Here is a 12,307-nt window from a genome sequence, read left to right as displayed (position 1 = left end):
TTATATATTCTGCAAATCTATATAAACTATGTAATGAGCACTAAGCTAGTTTCTTTCTTTTTTTTGGTGAGGAAGATCAGCCCTGAGCTAACATCTGATGCCAATCCTCCTCTTTTTTTGCTGAGGAGGATTGGCCCTGGGCTAACTTCCATGCCCAACTTCCTCTAGTTTATATGGGACACCACCACAGCATGGCTTGACAAGCGGTGCGTCAGTGCACGCTGGGATCCAAACCTGCGAACCTTCAGGCCACTGAAGTGGAGCACACGCACTTAACCGCTGCACCACCGGGCCGGCCCCACTAAGCTACTTTCTTAATTTAAAAACAGATATTAGAAGCCACTGGCAAATGTTGTAACTACCATTCTCATTAAAGTTAGGGATAAGACATGGATGTCTCTGTCATCCGTGTTTTTTATCCTTATTTTGGAGGTTCCAGTCAATGCAGTGAAGATAAAAAGAAGTAAGAGGCATAAATATTAGAAAAGAAGAAATGAAGCTATCATTATTTGCAAATGATTATTTACTTGAAAATCCAAATTAAAATGCCTAAAAATGTATCAAAATTAATATGAAAGATTCGTAATGTATTTTGTTATAAGATGAACATAAAAATCTATATCCAGTTATAAGCAGTTAACTGATGTCATGGGAGGAAGCAGACTGTAGAACCTTGCTGGCATGCTTGGCCAGAGAGCTGAATTCATTGTGGAGAAGGGCAAGAAGACTTTTGCTCAGAAGCGTGCCCAGTGCGACACCGTCAAGAAGGGCAGCGAGCACAAAAATGCACCTACTACATGGGCTGTTGGGTGGAAGATGGATCAGGCCCCCACATTCCCTCTGTGGGTACCAGTGAGAGAAAAGGCATTTCCTAGGGAGAGGACACACACTGATGGAGTATGTGCAGAATCCCAGGAAGTATGTCCAGGGCCAAAGTGATCTTTGTTGTCATTAAGAGAAAGGAGAAAAGCTTATCTCAGAATAAGCTATGATGAATAATAACTGACCACTAACTTATCTATTATAAGACAGCAGTGTCTCATGACTATTTTATATGTATTTTTATATCTAATATAAAATATACATTTTTATATAAAATAGAATTTTTATGTTTAAATTGATCTCTTACACAGAATACATATATTTTTTCTTGAACAATTTTATTGTAAATAAGGTGGACCTACAATTAAATGATTTGGCTTTCTATGTTTGATAGTAATTTCAATTATTCAGTAAGTACTATCTTTTTCCAAAAATTTGATTTGAAGTTAGATTGTTTTAGTAATATGCAACTTTTTAACAGGTGGTTGTTGGTATCTCAAAACCTAGAGAATATTGATTTTTTTTTTAGGTTTATGTATCTAGTTATAAACTGGGAATATCTTTACATACTGAGTACACCACTCCATTAATTCACAGGATAGAGTAAGACTAACCGATATTTGAATTTATGTTCATTAGCCAAAGGGTAAGTCAGAAGGTGAGGGCTGAAGTAAGGAGCCTGAAATTAAGAAACAAAATTTTCATTCCCTCTGGTGAACATGTTACGTTTTGACTAATGAAGGGCATTTCAATGTGGTATGAGGATAATATCAAATAAAAGCTATCTAATACTCCTCAAATTTCATAGAGTAGTCGCTCTATCATGCCAGATGATCTTAGTTGTCAGAGTGATGAGCTAGAGGAACAAGTCAGGCTGTAGAGACCGTTTTGTCTTTGAGTTAAATAGCTTAGACTGAGTTGTAATTCAAGACTATCTTGAAAAGCTGTTCAAAACACAAATATGAAAGTGTTATATGTGTGTGACTGATCATGAGGTTTTCGCAAACATATTGGAAGAATTAGGAGAAAAGTACCATAGGCACAAATTTGCTAATTATGTGGACAGAAAGCTTAAGATAAGTTACAAGCAATTCTTAGATCCTTAAAAAAAAAAAGTAAAAGAGAGGTTGGATCAAGGTAATGGCCTGAACGTATTCATCCATCTCTCCTCTCCTCCGGAATACCAGAAAATACACTTTTAAAAACACCGTATTGGCACTAGAAAATATCAGCCCCAGCCCTCAGAAGACAGGAAACAGAAATGTATTGACTCTGAAACTGAACTGAGAGCTGCCACAGCCCAAAACACTGGCAGGAAAAACCCACTTTTATTAATGTAAGAGCCGAACCAGAGAATTTTAACCTCTCAGTGAACAATAGAATGCCTGGAGGGTGGGGGTGGAGGTTTCAGGGTAAATCAGGGTAAATACGAGTTAAAGAACTTACCTGCGTTTACTTCAGGAAGGGCCGTCTTGGTCCTCTCCTTTTTACAGTACATGGAGCTTCAGGCAATACTTGAATCCAGGCTTAAAGCCCAGAGCTGTATTCTCAAGAAAGGGACTACTTGCCTGGAGAGGGCAATTAAAAGGAACTGAAACAAAGCAGGGCAAGGCTTAAGGTAATTCCAGACCTTTACCACAGATGTAGGAAAAAAATAAACTAATGGCAGCTCTTACCAAGAGAGGTATGAAATAATTGCTTTTACTCCCAGAGTGGTGTTCCACATTTCAGCAATTGGAGGATCCCCACCCTGATAGCCAGCTTAGTCCCTGCATCCAGTTAACAGGCCTACCCCATTTCACAAAGCCCACAGACAGCCTTCCCACTCAGGAGAGAGGCCTGTGGGTGAACCTGGCCTAGGGTGTGGTGGAAGCCGTCCACAATAGTAATCAGCCTGTCCTTTGAACTTGAATATCAATAGACAGCCAGAGGTCCTCAGACAAGAAGAAGCAATAAGGTAAGTAAACAGAAGAATTACAGAGAAAACAGGCAATTCAGGAAACAGAGGAGAATTTTTAAGAACTATTTTTAGGGTCCTCAGAGAGAATTTGAAAGGAACAATCAGTAAGGAAGCTTTCTTGAAAATTAGTAAAAGGATTGCCAAAATTAAAAATCCGTAGATGGTCTGAATGATAGAATGGATATGATTCAAGACCAAATTAGACATCTGGAAAATAAAGTCATGGAAAAAAAAACAAAACTCTAGAATATGGAGCAAAAGTACAAAGATGAAAAATAAGAGAAAATGTAAGAGACATGCAGGATTAATCCAGGAGGTCTAATATGTATTTAATAGGAGTTCCCTAGGGAGAAGTAATAAGGAAAGGACAGAAAACAAATCAGTGATAGAAGATTCCTTCTCGCCTGCAATACTGGATACCTTCAAAATGCCAGAGGACGTCTTGAACCTCAATTATGTTCCCGGCACACTGGCATTCAGGAGGGAGGGCAGAACTCAAGTTAGTTTCTCCTATGCCGGAACTCAAAGGTTCCCCCTCTGAGACCTCTCTGAGGCCAAATGAAAAGTGAATTTAAGAAAGGGAAATGTGGGATATATGAAACAGCAAATAAAAGTTAAACCTGAGATTCAGTCTAAATGACTGCTAACTTGGGTATACATGAAGGATGTAAATGCTAATTAATTGTACACATTGTCAATATTACACTTATGTAATAAAGGCATATAATATTTCAATAAATTTAATTAGGAAAGGGATCAAAAGGGAAACAACTAGAAGCAGAGAAGATAATAAACCATATTATAGGATAGCAGAAATAAGTCTAACAGCCACAAATGAGTGGATTCAATGCCGCTAGTAAAAACAAACACTTTTAGCCGAGTTGCAAAAGAATATCTAGTCACCTGAAGTTTGAGAAAACAGTGACATAAAAAGATGGAAAGAGAAAGGATTGAAAAATATGTACCAGGAAAATACTAGCAGTAAGCAAGTGTAGCAATATTAATGTCAAACTAAATGGAATTCAGAATTTAAAAATAGCATTCAGAAGCATGGAGGCATATTTCACACTTATAAAAGATAAAATTCCCTAAGAAGATACATTGTCATCAACCTCTCTGTATTATCAACGGAATCTTGTCTTATAAAACCTCAATTTAAAAGTATGACAAGAATGTGATATTCTCTCATTCCACATGAGAATCTTTACACTTCTTTTAGAAGCTGATACATCAACTAAATAATATAGATAAGGATGCAAAGGGAATTTGGAAAACTCTTAACCTTGATCCAGAGTAGATAGATAACTTTCTATCCTGTAAACAGAGAAGCCATTCTCTACAAATACTAATGGGATGCTTATGAAAAGTAAGGATGACTTGCTCCACAGTTGCACTTTGCCAGTCATGCTGCTTTTTGTTGTAAATGAACTTCTACTCTCTAGTTGTTGGGCACCCTTAAAGAGTTATAGTTTTTTTTATTGGCTGGAGAGCACCCCAAGTTGTTCCTGTCCTGCAGGTAGTGGGTGGGCCCAAGGTCTCCTCATTTCGCTCATCACTGAAGCTTCGGGTAGGCTGCCAGTCCCCTGCCTGTTGAGGAACCTAGAAGAAGCCTTGCTGTCTCCTAGCCTCCTCTTGCTCCCTCATATTTGGGAATAGAGGAAACTTGACCTCTTGATCAGCATTGTCTTAGCCTTTTGGAAACCAGCAGAGACCAGGAAAATTCTCTTGAAGTCTTTGCCAAGCCTGGCCTCAAAAATCGACAGATCTCTGGTGACCATGCTCTTTCTGGTAGATGCTGCTTTCCCGGGCTTGCTTTGGAGCAGCCTGATGCTGTTCTCCAGGTTAGCTTAGCAAATCTCCACACTAGAAATCCCCTGTCCACAGGGATATCCACAGCTCCTCTGAGGCCCTAGCAGCTGTCGTCCCAGGAGAGAGGGGAACTGGGGATAGAGAGAGCAGAGTCATGTGCATGCTGCCGCATTTCCAGCACCGCCTCCCCACACACACAAACACACACCACAGTTTTGCCAGACAACTTACTAAACATCTTACGCGTTTCTTTTGGCATTTTTATTCCACTAATCAGTGTCTTTCCTCCCTGCCCCCATACTTCTCTCTTTTTTTTATAGCACGGAACTATTTATGAAAACTACCCTAACTGAAGGAAACTTTTTAGCCATTTTATTGCTTGTATGTCTTTCACAGTCACACTCGGACACGCCTGCCCACCGTTGTAAGGAGGATTTGATTGCATGTCTAAAGCTGACAGCCTTGCTAAACTCTTTCTAAACCAGGAAGTAAAACAAAATCGGTGGTGTCAACACAGTGGGTTTCTAGGCATTTTTCATGTTTCCTTCCATTATGTTGGAGGATAAATTCCTGGCTCAAAGTTAAAATAATTCCAAAAGCTAATAGGAAATTCAGTATGACTTATCCAGTGAAACATTGGCTATAAAATGAGCTTTTTCACATGCAAAAATGTGATGCATTTTATGAAAACTGTTCCTTAAGATGAATGTTTGAGCTCAGTAAAAATGGAAGAGATACAGCTTAGTAATATAAATGCAAACGTGTCCTATGTGGGTTTCCCCAGACCCACACGCACACACTGTAACTTTAAAGCTGTCTGTTAGAAGGATGAGATGGAGTTGGGAGCCAGACCACGCTGGTTTGGACAGAAATTCTTACAGAATTATTAAGCCTTAAAAAAAGCAAAAGAGATTTATGCATCTGCATTTGACCAATTTGGTTTGGAATAGGTTCATAATGGAAAAGTAATAAAACCATAAGAGACAGTGTCTTCTGAGCACAGTCTCGCTTTTAAAAAATCTAAACATGGCCTGCCCCATTTTGGATAAAATGACTGTAGAAAAATTTCCCATTGGTAATTTTGGGAGGGTTTTTGTTGTTGTTGTTGTTCCTTTTTCATTGATTATCGGCCAGTATAAATTTTAAGCTTTCTGTCAAATATTTTTTCTGGACATGTCAGTCTTAGGAAAAAGGAATCCTGAAGTATTATCTGTGAGAGTCTCCCCCTCTGTCACCCCCACACATATACACACACGGTGTTTGTTTAGCTATCAGTAAAGTCTTCTTCTGGTGTAACTGGAGAGGTGAGGGTTTGGAGGGTGGGGGTGGTTGAATGTGTGTGAGAAGGCACCTCCTGTGACTGCCAGCAGCCTCGGAAAAGCATGAAGAGGAAACGCGTAACAAGCTTCACCTCTGAAAAATCGGACCTAATAACTTTGTGAGTTTCTGATTTCAACAGGAAAGCACACACCCTCACAAACTTTCTCCATTTGTTCTCAGCCACTTGGAGTAGTGTTATTGATAAAAAAAAAATTCCTTAAGACTATTTAAGAAGACTGTATAAGCATAACAAATGGAGGTTGTGATTTGGGGAAGGGGAGCTGAGGAGTGTCTGTAGGTGTTGGAGCCTCCATCACTGCAGACGTGATGGTCACAGCGGCACTCCCCAGAGCTGACAGTGAAAGAGGCATTTGATTCCATGGGATGCTTAACTTTCCTTCCACGGCCAGCAGTTCACAGCACAGTTATTTTTATATAGCGAGAATGTGACCGGACCGCGATGGTGTTGTCTTTCCTGCAGGTATGCCTGCAGCATCCTTAGTGACCCCTGCTGATGTTATCAAGACACGATTACAGGTGGCCGCTAGGGCCGGCCAAACCACTTACAGCGGAGTGATAGACTGCTTTAGGAAGATTCTGCGGGAAGAAGGCCCAAAAGCTTTGTGGAAAGGAGCTGGTGGTATGGAAATAATTTGTTCTTCACTAAACCTTTGGTGTCAGGTAAATTTTTTTTTAATTTAATTTTATCTCATATTTCTCCCCTTTTTTCAAAGCTCGTGTGTTTCGATCCTCACCCCAGTTTGGTGTAACTTTACTGACGTATGAATTGCTACAGCGATGGTTCTACATCGATTTTGGAGGAGTGTAAGTATCATGCTAAAGCTGCAGTGAAATTTCAGCTGCTTCTAATACTCAGTTGTCACTGAGGAAGGTACATCAGTCTGGTGCCTATGATGAACTGGAAAAGATGGAGGAAAAGATTGAAATCATGTTATCCAGCGTATTTCAAAGGGAAATATACAGCTGACTGGAATGCGACAACTCCTTTATGATGCAGATTTTAACAGTTCTTGAATGTTGTTTTTACTAAGTTAAAAAAATAATAAAACAAAACTCAGACTCTCACTCTACTTTCCCTTCTTTTAGGAAACCCGTGGGATCAGAGCCAGTTCCTAAGTCGAGGATCACACTGCCTGCTCCCAATCCTGATCACGTTGGGGGCTACAAACTGGCAGTCGCCACATTTGCGGGGATTGAAAACAAATTTGGACTTTACCTACCTCTCTTTAAGCCATCAGCACCTACCTCAGAAGTTGTCAGTGGAGGCCCGTAGGCAGACCACCCCTGGGATACTGTGTAGCTTTGTTGTTACTGCGGTAAAGCACACCTCATCTCGAACTGAAGCAACGTTTCATTCCTTTCACTTCCATCTCCTGTTTAAATTCAAGTCAAGGCTTTTTATAAGGTGAAAGCATTCCTTTTCTGTGTGTTATCTTAACCAAATCATTGTAAAATTATTCATAATTATTCTTTGGGCCTCTGCTCACAAACCTTTGTTTGTATCTGACATTTGCTGGGATTGGTCAACACTAACATGATTTGGGGGAAGGAGCAAGTCTGAATAAAAATTAGAGCTATTCTCCTTGGATTAAGATTTTAGTCTCAAAGAGGCTACGGAACGGCTATCATGGTGCTCAGAGCAAAGTGCTTTGTGCATGTTTAAACTGCTAGGAAACTGGGTGCATATTTATAAAAATTAAAAACACTGGAAGAAATGAAAACATTATCAGAAATAGCCAGCCTGGCTTCAGATTTTAAATATGCACTAATTCTGTCTCTGGATTATATTATGAAGCTTTTATGTGAAACATGTTTTTTGTAATGAAAACCACGTTGGAGATGTTTAATAATCATATTTTGTTACTGGTACCAAGACTACTGGGGAGAAGTCTTTGTACTTTAGGGAAGTACTTTTGGGATTTTATTACATAGACAGAGGAGCTGTGAGACTCAGCACCTCTCCTGGGTGTGCTAATCTGGGCTAACTGCTCATCGGATGCACATGTGCTGATTCGGGCCTCTTTCCGTCAACACTGTAGAAAACACATGCCCCCCCTTCCTGGTCCCTGCCCTAATCCCCTCCCCACTCCCTTCATTGGCACCCGTTTGCTTTTAAAATCCACTTTATCTTGAATCATGTAAGACAAATGTATTCTAATATAAGTTTTTATTTAATTTGTGGTACCTTGCATAATGGTCAGAAGCTCACATGTGTGAGGAAGGAAATAAACTATTTTTAAAGCTATTGAATTGTTTGCTCTTTGTATGTCACCTGGTGAATGACTACAATAATTGTCATTGTTGGACTTTATATGTTTTGTTTTGAAGGGGATATTATTCATATTGGCATGGCTACATCCTCCTCGTCTTTCAAGGATGTCTGTACCCTCATTTTCACTATGCCAGTGTGCCATTTTCAGAGTAAGAGAAATTTAACCCTGGAACCCATAGGAACCTATAGCAAATGGACACTTTTGTTCCAGTCATCCCCAATGCTTTCAGCAGTTTCTTTTCATGAGAATTAAAATTATATAAAGTTTCACTGGAAATTGGGCATGAAAACTAGTATGAAATAATGGCAATTGTATTTTCTAATCTACTCTGACTCTTTCTCATATCAAAACCATATAAGCGCTGTATCGGACATTCAGTAATATTTGGCCAGCACTATAATGATTTGGGGAAAGAAGCTAGCCTTGAACAGAATTTCGGACTCTTCTTCTTAGACTACAGTCATGCTCCTAAAGAGGCTACTGATTAATTTATTGGTAGTCAGTTTGAACATTCCCCTCCATAAGAGACAGCCATTTCTCAGTCTCTGTCTTGCTGTAGGTCAACAGGTTGACATTCAAAGTTACTGTTCAAAATTAGAGTGAATGCCATCCACAAGTCTGAAATTTTTTTTTTTTTAGTGAACTAAAGCTTTACTATCCTCCCACAAAATAGGACACATACATACATACGTGGCTCCCTCCATGGTTTTGGTTTGGCAAAACCAAAGAGAAAACCCCTCCTTCTACCCTTTCTTACCCCCAATCCCCATTCAATGTGATAGGTGATAAATGTTTACATTTTAATCTCAAAGCCCAGTCACAAAAGTCCAAATGGATCTTAGAAATTTGGATGGTGTTATAATAACAAAGCACTCAAGCTTGGATCTTTTGAATGTGGAGAAAAGTCCCTGAGTGTAAATCTCTGCATTCCTTCTCTGCACTTGCTTGAAATTTTGTAGATCAAATTTTCGTGGTATAGACAGTGACCCAAATCTCAGAAATGGTGCATTGCCTGGCCTGCTTCTTTAAGAGCAGTTTTATTTTTGGTGGGAGAGCATCTTGGCTTCACTTAGACTTACCTGTAGCTGAGGGCAAGTTTCTTTAGTAAATGAGAAACCAGAGGTACCAGAAAGCCAAAGGAGATAGGGCCGCAGGGCTGCATTTCTTTAAAATCCTTGGCTTAGTCTGTTAGGGGATAGGCAGTGACTTGAGACACTTTGAAGGAGGCCTGATTTCCATCTGAGGTCTGCTCAGTGGGTGGCGTGACTGTGACATCCTTGAATAGGACTGCAATCACCGTGTGGTGAAAACCACGTCAAATTTGTTCTGGGTTTTCCTTCTTCCTGAAGTGACAGCACAATAGGTCGCCAGTGCTGTGGCTGCTACTCCTGCAGCCCCGGTCGTTTCCCTCCTTAACGCTGAGGAACTGAAAGACCTGTAACTCCCACATGCTTGCCTGCCCACCCAAGGGGGCCAGCCTCCCCCTGCTGGGCCAGCCCTGCAGTCTCTCAGCTCTGCCCTTGGTCCACCTCGTGATTGCTTGGGGGTGGGGGAGAGGCCTGACTTGTAGCAGCTTTTTTTTCAAGGAGGGGAAAAAATGTGAAGCTGACCACAAAGTGAACACACTGATTCTTGGGTTCCAGTCGTGGCTGGGTTTCTTGAGGCTGGGTGGCACGCTGTCGCCAAGCTCGTGCTACACCTCATAACCCACAACCATTCGCTGAGCTCCCTGGGGTCGCCTTAATCCCAGCAGCCCGAGTTGCACAGGGGAAAAGACGAATTCTGGCACAGAAAGGAATCATTTAAATGCTTCTTGCATTTCAAGCTTCAGTTTTTACTTAGCTAAAATATTTACCATTGCTGGAAAACAGTGTTTAAAATTTTGTGCATATATGTGATTTAATGGTGTGGCCTATGTAAACCTCAGGATGCTTACATTTTGACAGTCTTATGGAAATATTTAACAGCACATAACTTAGTGAGCAGGGAATAAAAACAGGCACAAATTGTGCTTGAAACCGTTGGTAACCTCCTCCAGCTAGGTATTCAGCAAGTCATGCTGGAATTCTTCAGGTAGAGGGAGGGAAATCTCCAAGAATGGAATTTGATGAATCCTGTCTTGTGGCCCTGTTTATCAACCGTCTAGATAAACTCGCGCTCAAAGTCATCATGTGCCTTTTACCGCAGAAGCCATACTTGTGGGGACGAATTTGTATTCTTGCCACTGAGCAAAATCCCATTTTAAATCCAGAATAATCAAATGATTTCAGGATGTGGATTTTTCCAAAGATTTTTAAAAGACACGTTCCCTGGTAAGAGAAGTGAAATGTTCTTTCCACACATGGTACTGCCTGCAAAAGGGGTGTGCCCTTTGTTTTATCTTTTGGGAATAACCCAAACCTTCCCAAAGAAGTCGGCTTTTGATGATATAAAGATCACAGGGGGCTCACTGCTTCATTTTAAAGTCTGAGGCAGCTAAAAGCATTGCCACCTCTATCTTCTAAAACAGTAGCAATCTTCAGTGTGAAAGCCCAAATTGGGCTCTATGAGGGTAGGAACAGGGTCTCTGATTCTAGATCCACAGTGCCTGGAACTTAAGGGGATTTTGGTTATTATTTTGAAAGATCGATGGATGGATGGATTTTTGAGAAATATTTTTTTTCCAATGAGCAATCAGTTAGTTTCCTACTGTACAGGCCTTTCTGCTGCTGGAGTTAAAATCATAACTGAAAACAATTGCAGTCTTATGTATTGTTGACTTAATTCAGAAGTCATAAATACATCTTCTATTAAAGCAAGTACAGCTATTTAAAATTGGTTTTAATTAGTTGGTTACTTTGAGTCAGGAACTATCATATAAATGATATAATACTTAAATTTCCTGGTCATAGTTAAAAAATAAAGCTTTAAAAACTCATATCCTTTGAGATTAGTGTTACATTATGGTTAAGATATATCATTAAAATAGTTTTTCTTATCAATGAATATTAATTATTTACATTCATTCGGTTCCTCTCCCTGCCTGACATTTATGTGTCCTTAAGGGCACAGTGGCAAGCTTTCCTTTAGCAGCTGCTGCGGACAACGGGAACTCTCTTTCAGAAGGGTTTGTTTTTAACTAATGCATTAATTGACTCCAAAAAGAGTCCAAATGGAACACTCTGCTTTCATCTGCTGGGGTAACCTAATAAAATAACGTTGTTTGTTTTTAGATTCCCGGCTGTTAAGGGGGTTTTGCTCAAGGCGAAACCACAGTCCCCTCAAATAACTTTAGAAGGAAAGTTAAGAAGACACACTAATTGTGCCTGTCTGAGGCTGGCTTCTCCTGGGTCGCAGACACACCTCCGGCACAGCGGTGTGGCCACGAGGGCTCTGGTGCCCACCACCGCTTTGATTCCGTTGGACAGGGCTTCTGCCCCTTCGGAGGATGCTCGATTTTGCAGTGGAGTAGTTCTTAAGATGATTTAAAAATGGACTCAAGCTCTCAGAACAGACTTGTGCAAGCACACTATAGTCTGTCCTATACAATAGGGAAAAGGAAATACAGTATTTTAATGAAATTAAAATACTTTTTTGATGAAACTTGACTGATTAAAACACTCTTCCTTATTTGTCATCAGCCCCCTCCACTATCCTTTGCTACTTGTCCCAGCTCTTGCTCTGGTCTCTTATTGGGCTTCTTTCAAATGAAAGAGGAACAAGTAATTCTGTCCCCAACCCTGGAGTGCTTTGGCCAGTAAGAACTCATTAAATACGAAGTATTACATGCTGGACATGATTTCATCAAATCTTCCCCACAACTGTTAGAGTAGGTACTATTCTTTTACCTGTGCTACAAATGAGGAAACCAAGACTCAGAGAGGTTAAGTATCTTGCTCACGGTCTCGCCGCTAGCAAATGAGGAAGCAACGATTTGGATCCAGGTCTGATAGCAGCCCAAGCCTTGTTCTTGACCTACAAGGGTTTCTCAACAAAATGCAACATAGAAAGTTCTTTGCGCAGGACTTCTTATTGTCCCCAGTTCTCAGTGTCAGATGTATCATTCCTAGCTTAGAGTAGAAGGGAAAGGGGATCTCTGATTATTTACCATAGTAAGTGCATT

At 40.3% G+C, this 12,307-nt stretch overlaps 1 protein-coding gene across 2 annotated transcripts in view; it reads left to right on the top strand.

Annotated features, from left to right (window-relative positions):
• SLC25A13 (solute carrier family 25 member 13) overlaps window positions 1-8,177 on the top strand; it is a 192,063-nt gene extending 183,886 nt beyond the window's left edge. For both annotated transcript variants that reach the window (XM_058525909.1, XM_058525900.1), the window contains exons 16-18: window positions 6,393-6,551; window positions 6,646-6,736; window positions 7,019-8,177. In XM_058525909.1, coding sequence (XP_058381892.1) covers window positions 6,393-6,551; window positions 6,646-6,736; window positions 7,019-7,205 — 437 coding nt within the window. In that variant the 3' untranslated portion in view covers window positions 7,206-8,177. The remainder of the gene's footprint in view (window positions 1-6,392; window positions 6,552-6,645; window positions 6,737-7,018) is intronic.
• Window positions 8,178-12,307: the final 4,130 nt, after the last annotated feature.

This window comes from Diceros bicornis, chromosome 3 (assembly GCF_020826845.1).
Source record: "Diceros bicornis minor isolate mBicDic1 chromosome 3, mDicBic1.mat.cur, whole genome shotgun sequence".
Taxonomy (NCBI): domain Eukaryota; kingdom Metazoa; phylum Chordata; class Mammalia; order Perissodactyla; family Rhinocerotidae; genus Diceros; species Diceros bicornis.
The sequence above is the reverse complement of the archived record's forward strand: the minus strand, read 5'-3'. Positions and strand labels throughout refer to the sequence as shown.